This window comes from Leucopleurus acutus (assembly GCF_964270905.1).
Source record: "Leucopleurus acutus genome assembly, chromosome: 10".
Classification (NCBI taxonomy): Eukaryota; Metazoa; Chordata; class Mammalia; order Artiodactyla; family Delphinidae; genus Leucopleurus; species Leucopleurus acutus.
In genome coordinates this window covers 31,159,858-31,176,939 of record NC_139153.1, presented here as the reverse complement: position 1 = coordinate 31,176,939, position 17,082 = coordinate 31,159,858, and the positions used below count along the sequence as shown (strand labels likewise).

Sequence of the window (17,082 nt, the reverse complement as noted above, 5' to 3'; positions counted from 1 at the left end):
TTATTATAATAACTAATTAGATAATTAGTTATTATAATCTTATGATAACTAAGATCCTGTGGGTGGAGCCCAAGATAGACTGATTTTCAGTAAATTCTTAGTATTTAATAAAAAACAGTAATAAAGTGATATTGACTTATACTGATAAACTAGCTTATTTAGCTATTTTTAGAAAGCCATATAACACTACATATATTTCAAAACTTGAATTCAGATTCACTTATCTCTAATGAGCCTAATATAATAAGGTTCACGTGTCAATGACATTTTTGAAATAATAAAATAATTTTGAGATTACGAACTTTGAAATTACGAAAAAAGAGAATGGCCACTTGAACTCATATTAGCTATCTTGATGAATGTAAAGGCACCAGGTGATACAAAAAAAATTCATGCCTAAAATGTACTAAACTTCAAAGACCTATTAAGATGAAACACCTATGAAAATAGAATAATACTGAATAAATGAACACTTAAAGAGAGCTTGCTATGTGACAGGAACTGTGCTAAGGATTTTTCATGTATTATTAGTCCATATGATCCTCCCCAAAATACTACGAGGTAATTATTATGCCTGAATTACGTTGACTTAAATGATTTTCTCAAAGTCCCACAGCTAGTAAAAGGCAGAAGTGCTATTTAAACCTAGTTACACTATTAACCGTGAGACCATAGTCTGATTAAGAAAAGTAGGCTGAATTAAAACATCTATAGAAAAGAACTTTGGAAGCCCTTTGGAAGTTTGGAAAACAATTTCATGAAACCAAGAAAAATGCACAGTCAATTCCTAAATAATCTTAAAAAAAATTTAGCTTATTGATTATTCTTACCGGGGGTTAGAAGGAGAAGGTGGATTCATTTCTTTCTGATAGTGACGACCCTGGTTGACAGGCTGTAAAAGACAAAACATTTGTGAGGTACTAATCAGCATAATGCTCTTTACAGGTACTTTCACATGCACTCTCATTACTGTAATTTTTTCCTGAGAAACAACCTGTAAGAAGGGGCTGGTTTATTTTACAAAAAGTCGAAGGCTGTTTGGGAGACCCAGCAAGTAACAAAGAGGTATATGTAAGAAAACACAGGTTATCAGTCACTGGATTAGACAGCATCTATGGCGTAATTAAAGTTCATGTGTGGAATCCTCCTCCTTGTGGAAGTTTTATACTGTTAACAAAGGTTGCTATTTCCAGATACAACAAAACAAAACAAGACATCTCCTGGAACTAATGCTGTATAGTAAGTATCAGCAATGACCTGGAGACCCGGAGATATAGAATATATATATTTATATCTCAATGTTACTAAGTTTGCAAGGATAACTTCTATTTTCTTTTTGGGTCTTCATTGCTGTGTGCGGGCTTTCTCTAGTTGCGGCGAGCGGGGGCTACTCTTCGTTGAGGTGCACAGGCTTCTCATTACAGTGGCTTCTCTTGTTGTGAAGCACAGGCTCTAGGTGCGTGGGCTTCAGTAGTTGTGGTGTGCAGGCTCCATAGTTGTAGCTCATGGGCTCTAGAGCGCAGGCTCGGTAGTTGTGGTACACAGGCTTAGTTGCTCCGTGGCATGTGGGATCTTCCCGGGCCAGGGATCGAACCAGTGTCCCCTGCATTGGCAGGTGGATTCTTAACCACTGTGCCACTAGGGAAGTCCTCTATTTTCATTATTGGAATTACACATGTACATCTTAGGTCAAGGTGGTCATTTTACCTGAGTGTATAATAAAACCTCAAGCATTAATCAGAGAACTGAAAAAAGTGATGCCAATACCTGACAAAAATATGAAATCTGAATTTCCCCCTCCGCAAGAAATCTTTAAGTTACTACCTTTTTCAAAACATAGGTAAACAGCTTCATTCCATGCAAGCTTTAAACACTTGCCTCCAATGGAACTTGATGTTTTTCCTTTGTTCTATAAAGGGAGAAAATTTCATTATATCTGATAGAAATTCTCTTTTTGAATATCACCTCAAAGTATTTTTCTTATGTGGTTAACAACCATGTAATTCTAATATGAAAATCATTTTTAACATTTTCATTTTCTTACAATTTGGAATTTGGTACACATTTTTGAACTGCATTTAGAGGGCTTCTGTTACTTCCTTACCTAATGGGTTTGGCGTTAAGGTTTTCTCAGCCATAATGTGGACCCATAGTGCTGACCCCAACTGAAGAAAACAGCGTAGCAATGATGCCTGTACATAAAAGGCACATATTCCTTATTTTCCACATATTCCTTATTTTAATGGGTCCTAAAATATTAATGACATGGGTGATGGGAATTCTTTAAAATGTCTTCCTCTATAAATAATCTCTTGGAAGTGTTCCTTTAATTTAAATCAAACACCCTGTCTAATAATCACAGTCACTTAGCCCATCTGTGATGCCCCATGAACTTGAATGTACTCAGATACTTTGGTAATTGAACCAATATCAATGCATCACCATTTCAGTAATAAGAAAAAACAGCTGGGAGAACAGTGGAAGGAAAAACATGTCATAAGACATATTTGATCTCACTGGAGAAATAAGACTTCCAGCAATTTGCAAGTGAAATTTAGTTCTATGATTTAGGCTTTATTATTTCACAGCAAAAAAGGAATTAGTAAGCAAGGGGACTAACAGTTCTCCAGACAAACTCACAGTGGTGCAGAAATACTCCTGATAATACATTCATTAGTATTCGTCCACAATTTCACCTGTACTCAGGCCTCTAGTGAATGGATCTCTGCCTATTTACTTTTAGAGGCATTTAAATAACTCTCTATGCATCACAGTCCTGCTATTCAGGTAAATTTCCATTTTCTTAATTTTATACTGATAATTGTATTTTATACCTGTCCCTAACCCCCTTATTCCCAATGACTTACTCCAGTCTCTGGAGAACAGAAATGGTTACAGAATCCTATTTGGTTTGTGACCGAGTTCTTACATAGACTACATAGACTGGCCCTTTCATGTTTGCTCATGTTTATATAAAACAGATCCAATGAAACAAGCAGTACAAAAGAACACTAAAATAAAAGATTCACATTCACAGTGATTTTTAAGTGTTAGAAAACAGAAAAATAATCAGTGGAAACTTTTTGAAGTAGTAAGGACTGCTGACATGAATAGACAGAAAAGTAAATGAAAAAATTCAGTTAAAAATAATTGTAGGGTAGTAGAACTCACTCTGAATATCCAATTCCTTAATTTTTACTATTGAAAACTAATTACCAGGTTTTTACCCCCAAATATATCATTCAATAGCCAATTTAAATTGAATAATAGCAAATCATGGCAGAGCATTCTGACTCATACATGTAACTGCTGTAAACTGACTTATAAACCCTAATTGCTAATGACTCTGTTGGGCAAGGATGCAAGTCTTGCTTTGAAGTGGGTACAATACAAAACTGGGTGATCTCAGTTCCCTTTCTCTGTACATGTCTCCTAATTTCATAATCAGACTCAGGGACAGGAAGGGATATGGCAATGATGCAGCTAAAAGGCTCCTTCAAGATATTTCAGCTCCCATAACTTTGCTGTGATGCTTTCAAAGGGCAGAGCTTTCACTTCAATGATGTCATTTTGCTTTCCCAGGCCCAAATAAGAATAAATGGGAATGTGCCTAATGGCTTCTAAAAGCTCTCTGAACATGGTGGGGTGGAGGTAGGGGGAACAGATGGGCTTCTGAAGCCAGATGTCTCCATCCACGAATGGAATAGATACATTTCTGTACCTGTGCAGCAGTAAACTTATTTCTACTATTCTAGGTAGGTAACATTCCATGAAAGCACAAGTTAAAAAAATAAAATTGATTTTGGAATTCAGCCGCATTTAGAGAGTTCCATAAGAAGCAGCAAAGGAATAATAACTAACTCCTACAAATAACTATGACAACAATAATAATAGCAGTAACTGATATTTATTGAGTACTTACTCTGTGTTAAAACCTTGATAGGTATTATCTCATTTGATCCTCACAGCAATTTTATGAAATAGATAGGATTAACAACTCCATCTAACAGAGGAGGAAATTCAGACACTGGGTGTTAACCTAAGGTCATGTCAGTCAGGAAATAGTGGGGCCAGAATTTGAACCCAGGTAGTCTGATTCCGTAGTTTACCCTCTGAACCAGTAAGCTGTAGTGCTTAACCCAGCTCAGGGGTTCACCTAAAGTGGTGAATACCTAAGTTTCCGAATAACAAGTATGACAAACTCAGTTCAGTTAATGTCAGGAAGAAAAAGTAGTCCTGAAATACATTTATTTGATATATATAAGACTATCTCCTTGCCATAAATTAAATTAATTTGATTTCATTCTTATGACATGTCACTATATATTTAAAATTAAAGAAAATAAGTTTGCCACATTGCTAAATTTGGGACAACATAAGATATAATAGACAATACTCTAAGAATGAGAAAAGTTTATTTCATGGGGTGACTTTCATAGTCACTAAACACAGAACAACGCGCACATTTCAATATTTTCTCCTGACAGCACAGATATTACACTGACTCTGATATTAATTTTTGTATATTATTTCTGTGGTGGTATAAAGAACAGCTGCTCATCTGATTTATCTGCAGCTTAGCACAATCAACTACTTACGCTTTTAGTTCAGGACCATTAAAAGAAAACTAATACCCAAAGAGAGCTAAGAAGTTAATGAATCTACAGACCAGAACAAATTAAGACCTATTACGTATAAAGAGCCTGAAATGCCAATGTATTACATATTGGACTCATAGCAACCAGCAATCATCGTGTAAAACACTGATATGTTGATGAGCCAAAAAACGGAACAGAGCCTAGAAACTTGGGACCTTGTCCTTTTGGTGGCGCTGTTGCTATGCACTAGTGTCAAAAACTACACTCACGTGAAATTAACTGCCACCGAGCACAAAAAGCTTTGCTTTTCCATAATCAAGCTGCTAGAAATTTTGGGGTGAGGGAGAGAATTGAAGGCTAAATTAAAGGACAGGAGATAAGATAATCCTGCCATGTTAAAAGGTAAAGGCAATATTTTTCTGTTGTTACGTAAAACATATGAAAATGGCAAAAAATGTTGCAAGGTTAATCAAGACCATAAATAACTTGTTAGAGAACCTCAGCATATGCTTGTAATTCCATTAAGTGCATTTTGCCTCGTTTTTCTCCAGATATCATGCTCTGCAGTGTGCCATGTTGATGGATACATGTGAGGATTTTTTTTTTTTAACAAGCTGAGGAGTCTTACGTGCTTGATATTAGGTTATGGGAATTGTTAACTTGAAGGAATGATGGCTTTGAGGCATCTGCTGACAGGGTAGCATGCATATGAGGCATACTTTTCTTGAATCTAGGTTAGAGGTGGGACCGAGAAATAATGAAATATTGAAATAATGAGTTTATTTGTCAAGCTCTGAGGGGTCAGTCTGAATTCTAATGGTTAAGTTCACATCAAAAGAAGCACAACAGAACCTCTGCCCATTCTTACAGCCCTCAGTGGTCATAAAAAGGGAAAATACCCTAGAAATCTTTTCTGATCACTCAAGTGGCCCTTTGAGGAGAACATCTTTGGGGGAGCAGCATATAACAGTTAGCGTGAGCCTACTCTTTTAGGCACTGGGCACACGCATTCCATGTACACATTCAATTCCCACCATGCCAACACGATGAAGGGCCTTTATTATTCCCATTTTATAAGTGATTGTGCTAGCAAATGGCAGAGCTGGGATTTGAGCCCAGGTTGGCTGATGTAGAGTCTAAATTCTTTTGGTCATCACTTGAAGCTGTTTCTATTAACAACTATTCCTCTTCCTAAAAAGAAACCACACCACACATACACACCCACACCCCTCAAGACATAGTTTTATGCTGTCAATCAAAATCCTTCACCAAAATAAAATTCACTTAAGAATCCATTATAACTAATTCCTAGTTTTCTTCCTAAGGCTGCCCAGGGCCCAGTTTTTGAATAAATCTCACGAGGGCTACTCCTAACAGAACCCTCCAAAATTGATTACTTGTAGCCTGGTTTCCACAGAAGTTGTAAAGTATTGTTTTAATTGAATTTGGTTCTAAGTTGGAAACTTTGAAAAATTTGTCTGTCAAAGGCCAATGGTTTTCTCAGTAGGCTTGATTTATTTAGCAAGAGATGCCTACAAAAGCCAATTTGCTATGAGAAATACGGCTACATTTAATTACACTTTAAAATGACTAATTTATTATATCTAAACACCTTTTAAACAGTACATATTACTCTGAACTGTACAGATGCTGAGGAAAGCTGAGAAACCAAAGCTTGCAGTAAACACAATAGATTTTGCTAAAGACTGCATTTTGCTCTGCGTTGGCTTCCTGGTTTGACTGCAGTGTTTCTAAAGTCATTAGGTAAAGATGCCAAACTGAATGTGACCTGCCTAAATCTTCTTTCTAAACTACTGGTCACCAAGTCCTGCCCAGAGGGAGATTTTTTCTTTGTGTGTATATTTAATATCCATCTATCAAATCTTAAATGTAAAATATTACTAGCATCATTCAGGACTTATTTAAGCAAAGCACAGCTGATGTTTATTTTGGAATTTTGATGAAACGACCTTAACTTTAGAGTAAAAAAGGAATCTTTTAATATTATTGATTGATTTATTCAACCAACGACTAACAACCAGCAGCTACTGAGCGTGACCTCATGCCAGGCTCTGTGCTGGTTGCCAGTCCTGTGCCAGTCCTGTGTCTGCTCTGTGCCAGTCCTGCCTTCAAGGGGATCACAGCCAGGCCTGAGGGATATCGCTAATAATGGTTACCTGATGTGGTAAGCGCTATCACTGAGCCTGAAGATAACGGGAACCAGAGAAGGAAGAAAACAATTCTGTGCAGGAGGGAGGGTTTCATGAAGCTGGGACCTCTGAGTCGGACCTTGGAAAACAGGAGTGTTCAGTATAGAGAAGAGGGATGGAGGGTCTCCAGGCAGAGGAAAGGGTATGGGCAATGGCATCACTGACATGATGTGGACAAAAGGAATGACAGTGATGGGCAAGCTGCAGTGTAGCTAGAGTATGCAGCAGTCTTGTTGGGTGGGGGATGGGTAGTGATTATGAGGGAAGTAAAAATTCATTTCAAGTCCTATTCAAGGTGATGGAGAAACAAAAGCACAAAGAGGAGGTTATCTTGTTAAAGGAGAGAATTAGTTCTGCTCCTTTCAGAACTCGGAGTCCATAGCATATTGTACCAATCAAAAAAAAATACGTGGAGTGAATTTACGTGGGATGGATAAGCTAGGTTGTGGTGAGAGTTAGCATGGAGATAATCCTGGCTCTTGTGGCAGAAAGGAAGCTGTGTCTCTCAATGAGGCCTGGAGAAGGGTTAAAGAAGGCTTTGGAGCTAAGTCTTAAGGGATAATCAGGTACAAGGATATGTGCAGAGTGCCCTTAGGGAATTACAACTGGGATTAAAGGATAGAGTGAAAGGTGGGGAGCAGTGAGAGATGTGCCTAGAAGTGGGGCAGGACTCAGATCACGGAGGGCCCTGTAGGCCAGGCTAAAGAGGCAATGGAGAGTTATGAAAGGACTTCATGCAGGGAAGAGATCAGATCAGATCAGGGCTTTAGAAAGATAACTAGTGTGAATAATAATGACAACTAATCTTAATTTATCAATTGCTTATTATGTCTCAGATACAGCACCAAGTGCTTTACAAGGTTACACAGCTTGGATTTGAACCTTGGCTATTTGACTTCAGAGTCGATGTTCCTAACCATCAGGCTACAGTGCTTAGACTGGAGGTACCTTAGTATTAGGCAACTGCTGAAGGAAGTTGGATAAGAAATGAAATGCCAGGGCTATGGTATTAGATAGGGAGGGTTAAGATGTAAAAAGGAGAGAGGATTCTCAGGATTTGGAGACCAACTGGGTATGGGAAATGAAGGAGTGGGAGAAGTGGAGATGTCTTCCAAATCTCTTGTTGAAGTGTCAGTGTGGAGGATCAGCATGGAGGATGGCGCCATCACTGTGATACAAGAAAAGCAGGATATCACTGTGATAAAGTTATGCCTTCTTTCATTTCTTCTTTTTCACTGCCCTGGTACAACTTTTAAAGAGAAAGTCATGAGCTCCCAGAAACACCATAGTGGTTCTTGTAAATTGCTCTATTTAAACTCAATATGAGCAACAAGATGCAGGGTTCATTAAGGAATGCACTTTTCCATTTGGTGATAGTTCCAACATTGAAATAGACTGAATTTGATGTAATAATAAACATATCTTATGAATACCAAAGGTAGATTTTTCAATGATTTTCTCTGTCTAAAAAAATAGACTGGTTTCAATTTCTCATTTGGTCAAATAAAGGCGTTATTAAGTTCATTACCAATGGTTATTTTTGGCTGTGTACTTTTAGAGCAAAGTAGTCGTCATACATGAGGACTTCAGTCCTTGCCAGAACAGAACAGTGATGAAGACACGGTACCCAGGGCAACCAAGAGTTCAGCCTTTTCAGTCTTAAATAATCATTTCTCAGCTTGCTCTTTGTAATGTTGGGTCTCTGAGCTACTTCATGACAGAATGACCTTGTTCAGGAGGCCACTGTTCTCTTTCTTACTTTTGGTTTAAATGACTGCTAAGAAATATTTTATAAGAAAGGAATATTTCTGTTCCATTGTAAACTGCATTGGCAAAAATCTGCAACTTACTCTTATGTTCTTAGCTCTGGCTATAAGAATACTCTGAGTAACTAGCACACAGGGGTATTTTTGCTGGGTGGGTAGATACTCTTTGGGACCAAGGCTGCTTGAGGTGTTATGTATGCTTGATCATTCAGTTTAATGAAAGCACAACTAAGTAAGGCAAGAGAAACCTGGAAAGTGGGCAAGGTGGGAAAAAAGAACCCTGAGGAAAAATTAATATCATTTTTCCCCCAACATCTACTTAGAACCAATTTGAATTCCTCCTCCATGAAGACCTGTAAGTTCCCTCCAAAGCAGAAATCTCAACTTCTGCTAGATATTGGTAGCACTCATTTGACAATTAAGTCACAGATCGAGAAGTCACCATATCATGGTGTTTGGAAGCTTAGAATTGAGAGTCATGCCAAACTAGTTCTGTGTCACTTTACTCAAGAGCCTCAGTTTTCTCATCTGGAAATGGGAACTCGATAGAGCTTACCACATAGGATAGCAGTAAGGAGTAAGTTAGAAACACAAGGCTCAGTGTCAGGGCCTCTGAGATTTCTAACATCTACAAAGAAGTTGGAGATCTGGAAAAAAATTTACTTTAAAATAGAAAAAGAAAACTGAAAAATTGATATTTAACTAAATACTTAAAACATAACATATCCACCGTCAACTACACTTAAACTCAACCTTTATGTAATTTTATATAAGCATGAATCAAAGTTGCACCATTTTATATTTCCTTTCAAAAACTGTCCAGTAAAAAAGTTATATTTACTGTTGGATGAAAAGTGCATTTTAATATGTTTGATCTGATGTTGAATGTAGCATTATAAGTAATATTCCTTTGGCCTATGGAGATCTTAAAATGTTTTTAAGTGCTTAAAGAAATGGTAGCTCTAATTACCATTATTATAATAATGATTTTATTATTCTGTCTCATGACATTTCTTACGTTGCACAGGACTGTTCCGTGGATGTTTCTGCTTTGTCTTTCCAATTAAACCATACGATCCTTGAGGATCATAGAGGAGAATGGACTGAGTCAAGACACTGGGCTTTGCTCTGGGCTCTACCGCTGACCAGGTATGGAAGCTTGAGCCCAGAGTTTAGTTTCTTCACCTGAAAAACAGGAAGACTTTGGCCTGCTTCAGGCAGTCTGCTGGTCTATAGAGAGAATGATGGGTCATATTTGAAAGGGCTTTAACTGTATGAACATATAGGAAAATACAAGCTGCTGAAGCATATGCAGTGCCTATCATGGCCCTTAGGCACAGGGAGGAGTCAGCATAAATCCAGTGACTTCTACAGAAGGTTCTTTGCTGCTGCCATATACGAACCAACACTTCATATATCTATAGTCTCCTCCTTTCTGTTTGTTCATTTAACAGACACTTCTTTAACAAGTGTTGAGCCTGCTTTATTTGCCAGAGTTTGTGCTAGGAGGTGGTGATACAATGAGATACCCAGAGTCTACAGTAAAATTATTCTTTTTCTTTCAATGTATGGTTTTATATATCACCACACAATGAACATACCTTATCTGAAGGTAAATAAGACGATTTAAGACAAGACAATGTCCCCAGACTTAAAACACTATTTCAGAATAGATTTCATAGCAGTGTCCTCATTTGGCCCTAGTTTTCCCAGGCAAGGCTGGGCTTTGTGACAAAGGCAGTAAACAAAGGTGCAAAACCCTGGACTCACGGGTGGCAGGCAGGAGTTCCAGGTGGTTGTGTCATCGCTGCTGGTACTTATGCTGACATTACAGTTGTCAAGCTGGGATGCGCTCAGGCCATGCGGAGCCCCAGTATCCTCCAGTTCTTCGTTCTGTTGCCGCCGTAGGCTTGCTAGCATTTGCAACTCAGATTCACTCATCTGGCTGGGTTGATAGTTTCTCCAGTCATATTCCTGACCAAGAGAGAAGAAAGTGACACAGCAAAGGGTCACTTGGCCTTTCTTAATTTTATGGGCTACCAAAAAATGCTCCTCTACAGCCTTAACCCCTTCAATGGCTCCCAATAGACAGAGGCCCAGATCCTTAATGTGCCTTTATATGATGCCTATGCCAGCTGCCTCGCCTTGTCTTTTCCTCCTGACGTGTCAGCCACACTTCATTTAGGTCCTCAAAAGCATCGAACTCATGTTTGTCTTGGTGCCTGTGTTTGTCTTGGTGCCTGTGTACATGCTAGTTCCCTGTGTGCTAATTCCTAGGTATCCTTTAGGGCCCCAATTATGTGTCACTGCCTCAGAAAAGCTTTTTCTGACAACCCCAAACTGGATCAGTTCCTCCACATTATGGGCTCTCACCAAATCTTAGAGCGTTCATTTTTAGCGCTATCACAATTGCAGTTATGTAACTGCTTCTGGAGTCCACAGGTAGTCTATGAGTGCTACAAAGGCAAGCACCATGACTGTCTTACTGTATTTCTCACATCTGGTGCCCAACCAGTATTTGAGGATTGACTAAATAAACAAAAATTCAAAGCAGTTTCTAAAAAGGAAAAATAACTTTCCATAAAAAAGTCCAGTTTACAAGAGAATTGATCATTTTCATCAGTGTGAACATTATGAGCAAATAAATTCAACTTACAGTAAGATTGAGAATGACTAATGCTGTTAAAAGCCATCAAATAAAATACGAACTGAAGATAAGAACATGTAAGGTCTGAAAGCCAGAAAGACCTTGGAGCTACCATAAACCCTTATACTCACACGGACTTCACTAAATGTGTAATCTGTCAAGACTACTACTACAAATCTTTAGAGGCTAGTATAAGTATTATTTCAATGTACAGGGAGGAAACTGGCATATGGAATTTTCAAGCCCTTTCCTTTCTCTCTGGCTTAAACCAAATTTGGTAGCTAACATTAACTTCAACATTGCTGAAATGTTAGCATCACATATGAATGAGCAGTGTGATTTACATCCAGGACTGGCATATAACTTGAAAACAATCTTGAAATATTTTGGTACATCTAGAATCAGTGATTATGCTCAAAAGGCTTTTTTCCATGACATACTAGAATTTTTAAGATATTCAAATCTCTACACTTATTTTCTTGGAAGACCCTTTGAGATGGCTACTGCCTTCTTTTCTGCCTCATAGGGATGTAAAAAGTTAAGAAAATATAATTTGGAAAAAAAATTCTTGGTGTTTCTATGACACTAAAAGCTTTTTAATAAAGCATTATCATCATCATAACTTGGGGGGTTATGAAAGCTTGCAATCTAATAATGTGATGTGGAGATTTCCTGGAAAGTTGCCAGTGGAAACTCACTTAAATTCTTACAGTTCATGGCTCCAGCAGCTTGTCACTCTGAGAAGTCATGCAATCTCTAATAAGAGATTTCATGAGTATTTAATATGCTTTGAGAGTTCTTGGGACAAAACAGATATCACAAGAAGAAAAACAAAGTTTATATTCCAATGAAAACACTTTAAAAAAGAAGAAAATAAAAATAATTTAAATTCCAAAGACATAGGAGAGCAATAAACAAAAGATGCTCAACATCACTGTCATGAGAAAAAATAAATCAACATGACAATGAGGTACCATTCACATCCACTAGGATTGTTATAATACAAAAGATAGACAGTAATAAGTGCCGGAGAGGATGTGGAGAGACTGTAATCCTCATACACCACTGGCTGTGAATATGAAATGGTGCAGCCACTTTGGAAAACAGTTTGGTGGTTCCTCAAAATGTTAAACATGGGCCATGTGGCCCAACGATTCACTTGTAGGGATATATGCAAAAGAAATGACAATATATGTGCATACAAAAACTTACACACAAATGTTCATAGCAGCATTGTTCATAACAGCCCCAAAGTGGAAACAACCAAATGTCCATCAACTGATGAATGGATTTTAGTTTATCCATAGAATGAAGTATTATTGGCCATAAAGATACATGCTACAACATGGATGAACCTTGAAAACATTATGCTAAGTGAAAGCAGCCTGAAGCAAAAGGTCACAGATTGTATGATTTCATTTATGTGAAATATACAAAAAAGGCAAATATATATAGATAGAAGAGAGACAGGTGATTGCCCAGGGACTGGGGAAAGAGGGAATGGGGAGTGATCTCTAATGCGTATGGGGTTTCTCTCTGGGGTGATGTAAATGTTCTGAAATTAGGCTGTGGTGGTGGTTATAGAATGTTGTGAATATACTAAAAACTCCTGAACTTTATGGTACATGAATTATACCTCAATTAAAAAAAAGTAGTTCAGTAGTCAGATGTGAAAACAAGACTAGCCATTTGACTTTGGGATCAATAGTAAACATGTGACTTGCTGTCCTTCACTTCAGTTTTTCTGTCAAGAAATGGAACTAAACATTCTAACGTGTCACATAGGTATGTTATTTGGCTTGCATTGACAATACATGCTTTTACAATGAAAAAGGAAATTTTATTTTCAAAATTTTTCTTAAGAAAAGCTTTTATATGTACTTAGTATGATTAATTCAGCCATCTGATTTGTTTATTTAATCCACAAGCCTATTCTGTGTCTGGGGTACAACCCTAGATGCTAAGACAGAAAAACAAGAGAGAATGCTGCAGTGGTTAAGCCACATATATCTGAGTCCAGGCCCTGGTTTCATCATTTACCAGCTGTATGTGATTGGGCAAATCACCTAATCTCTCTGTGCCTTAGTTTCTTAATCTATAAAATGGAACCATAGTGTACACCTCATGGGATTTTTGGTGGACTAAAATAATGTATATCAAATGCTTAGCATAGTACCTGAGAAACAGCTATACTAAGTGTCTCCAAACTTAACGATTTGTGCCTTTATCAGAACGTGTTTGAGTGTGTACCTTCCAATGTATGTTTATTTATAAAATTAAACCAATGTGGGCTTCCCTGGTGGCGCAGTGGTTGAGAGTCCGCCTGCTGATGCAGGGGACACGGGTTCGTGCCCCGGTCTGGGAGGATCCCACATGCCGCAGAGCGGCTGGGCCCGTGAGCCATGGCCGCTGAGTCTGCGCGTCCGGAGCCTGTGCTCCGCAGCGGGAGAGGCCACAACAGTGAGAGGCCCACGTACCGCAAAAAAAAAAAAAAAAAAAATTAAACCAATGTACAACTATATTAAAATAGTATGTATGGTATAAAACATACACACACAAAAAATAGAAATGAAAATGGTTGAACTTAAAAAAATAAATGTAAATAGTGTGAAGCTCAGCTGATTCTTTTTGATACACCTCTTCCGGGGTGAGTACATCCCTCTTAGGAGACCTCTGGGTTGGCAATCAATACATATGCTCCCTGTTATTATTATTCTTTCCTCTCATTTTCCTTGGCCCCTTTCATCCATTCTGTACTATGCTAGGAGCTGGGAGTATAAGGAAAATGAGACATATCTCTGTCCTCATGGAGCTCAGTCTAGAAAGGGAGACCTAACAGGTATTATAAGTTGGGGTATTATAATGTATCATGATCAATACTACAAGAGATATGACTAAGATGCAACTGCCCAGTAGAATTAGAAAAAGCCTCACAGAAGTCTAAGGTGGCATGTGATAGTAATTAAATTTGTTGACAAATGGAATGAGTGGCCTTCATAGGGAGTGAACTCTCTCCACCACCAGAGGTATTGAAGCAGAGGTTGGGGAAGTAAATAAGTGCCTGGAATATTGCAGTAATCTGCAGTGGAAATGGATTGATCATTCCTTAATTTATCCCACAAATACTTACTGAGACCTTTTTATGTGCTAGGAACTGGTGGTGCTAACTTTGCTTAAAACTCTATATTTCCATGATTTTATTTGATACAACAGTAAAATGTATTCTGACAACACCCTGGAAGGGGCAGCCAAAAGTGAGCAGAGAGAAAGAAGCAACTTTCTCTAGGGTCATGAATAGAGCAACTGGTGGCAGAGAGAGGTAATTAACAGTCCCTTGATACATTCTTGATTTGCAGTCTCTTAAACCATTTCAAAATCACCAGAAAGGCTAAATCATTTATTAATTTTTTTAAAAAAGAAGGCTTGCAATAAAGTCTTCACATTAAAGTAGACCCAGAACAAGATGTCATCTAACTAAATTATGCAACTCCTGAGAGGCAAAGTGTTTTATGTAATTCTATCTCTTAAAGGCTCAAACTGTTATGTATAACCCAATTTTGTCTCAAAATATCCTTGTAGGAAAGAGGGGAGACATATCAATCAGATTTGTTTTAGGAGCAAGATAATGGGCTCAAGGCTATATAATTCAGCTGTGCTCAGACTCCCAGGCAAGTCCTTCCCTTATAAAGCATTCAAGCCATTTGTTTTCATTGATGTTTTTTCAGACAGTTTTGGGAGCCTAAGACAGTGAAGTTACAAAGACAAGTATGATGTGGCCCCTGCTTTCATCTAGGAGGGCAATTAAGAGTTCTAAAGAAATGAGTATACAATAAGGTAACATATACTGAGGTATAGTATTAATAATCACACAGAGCTTTGATAATGATTAAAAGGAAAACTGATAACTCCAGCAAAATGATAAAACACAACAAACAAAAATAATCTTTCAACTTGATGCCCTTCACCTAATCCGTGTTCTCAAAGATTTTAAGACAGAACAGCTTAATTGATCAAATATCTGCCTATAAAACTTTGTGAGCCTCAGATAAGACCCAATTCTACTGAGCTGTAGGTGACACAAGACTGAGTTTACAATGGTGGTGCAGAGGCAAAGTGAGACATGGACACCAGTTAATAAGATGAGATGACGAACCTCCTTCTATTTTATATGGTTGGGAGAGTAACAGAATTGAGAGAAAACTGGGTCGTTATTCTCATTCTGGAGCCTATAAAAATCTTCGAGACTCTTTCTGAATCAGGTTTGCATTGTGACAGTGCCTGATAGCTAGGGCATAGGAGACATCATGTTGTAAAAACTCTTAATAAAAGTTCTAACAATCAGTTTCCAGCTCTTTGTATTCCTTTAAGTTACCCCAAGACTCAAAAGGTGCTACTGCTACAAAAGGGATAGTGGCTCTTATAACAGAAGGCAACGTGAGAAAAGGGAGATATACCAAATAGTCTGGCATGTCAGAAAAGAGAGAGGTCACTTCTTGCAGGATCAGGCAAGGCTTCATGGAGGAGATGTTCTTTAAGCCAGGCCTTGAAGGATAGGAAGGGTGATATAGAAGCATATTCTAAGCATCAGGCAGGAAAACATGGGGTAGTTAGAAGTATGGAGCTTATATTCATAGAAAGCATTATTTACTTATACATACTGTTTTAGAAATGAAATTTGTAATACTGTTCCAACGTAACAAGAATGAAAATACCTAGAATTTAACCTAAATCTTATAAGACCAGATGGTTCCACTTCCTTGTGGAAGTGGCCCAAGTCGTGTTAAAGAATACAGAATTCTACCAAAAGGCATAATTTTAATAGCTCCCAAATGGAAACTACCCAAATGCCCATCAACAGTAGAATGGATAAATAAATGGTGTGAGAGTCACACAGTAGGACACTATATTGAAGTGACTGATATATTGAATCTTACAAATGAAATGCTGAGTGAGAGAACCCAGACACAAGAGACCACACACTGGTAAAACTAGTCTTGGCAGGTAGGGGGTGGTTGTGAGGGCATAGTGACAGAAAAGGATAGTGACAGGGACGGAGCACAATGGGGCTTCTGGGGTGCTGGCATCGTTTTCTTTCTTGATTCAGATGATGGTCACATGTGTTTGTTTAGTTTGTGAAAATCCATCTAAGTATATGTTTATGATATGCACACTTCTCTGTGGCCAACAGCAGCAAAGAAGTCTAAGAGTCAAAGAGAGATTTCCTAGGAAGTGATTAGTCATTAATCATTGGCACCTTACTCTGGACTGTCTTAATTGGGGAAAAAAAGCAGTTTGTAAATGTGGCTGGGAGTCAGTATCATGGTAGTTTCAAACTTGTATTTATTATTAAGAGTTTTAAAGATGTAATTAGGAAGTTTTGTGAGTTTTTTTGAACCTCAACATGACAGCAAGAAAAGTGGAAGTCCATTTTCCAAAACTAATTTTAAACTTTAATCGGCATTTTAATTTGAAGATTAATCTCCTCCCTACTGCTATTTGCAGACAGTGTTTAATTCCTATATTGACATTTTTAATACTAATAGCTCATGGTAAATTAGTGTTCTAGAGCATCTCTTTTTCAACTAGCACTCCTTGAAGACTTGTTTCAAATTCTTGAGCTGCTTACCCACACAAGAATTTGCTCTGATTCACTGGGGACACAGGCCCACTAACAATAGGAATGAAGAGAAGACAGAAGCCACAAACATGAGCTCTAAGTGACACATACTTGAGCTCATAACTCATTCACAATTACACGGTAGCTTTCAGCATGTCCTCACCACACAAAGAGATAAATCAAAACTTAAAGACCAAGCCACAGTACAACTTGAAAACCTTTGCTAAATTTAAGAGATGCTACG

The 17,082-nt window shown here is 38.0% G+C and overlaps 1 protein-coding gene across 2 annotated transcripts in view; it reads right to left on the bottom strand.

Moving 5' to 3' along the window:
* Positions 1-17,082, bottom strand: part of CFAP20DC (CFAP20 domain containing) — a 256,375-nt gene that overhangs the window by 49,689 nt on the left and 189,604 nt on the right. For both annotated transcript variants that reach the window (XM_082848662.1, XM_082848661.1), the window contains 2 exons: positions 10,345-10,548; positions 831-892 (listed from right to left, as the gene is read on the bottom strand). In XM_082848662.1, coding sequence (XP_082704788.1) covers positions 831-892; positions 10,345-10,548 — 266 coding nt within the window. The remainder of the gene's footprint in view (positions 1-830; positions 893-10,344; positions 10,549-17,082) is intronic.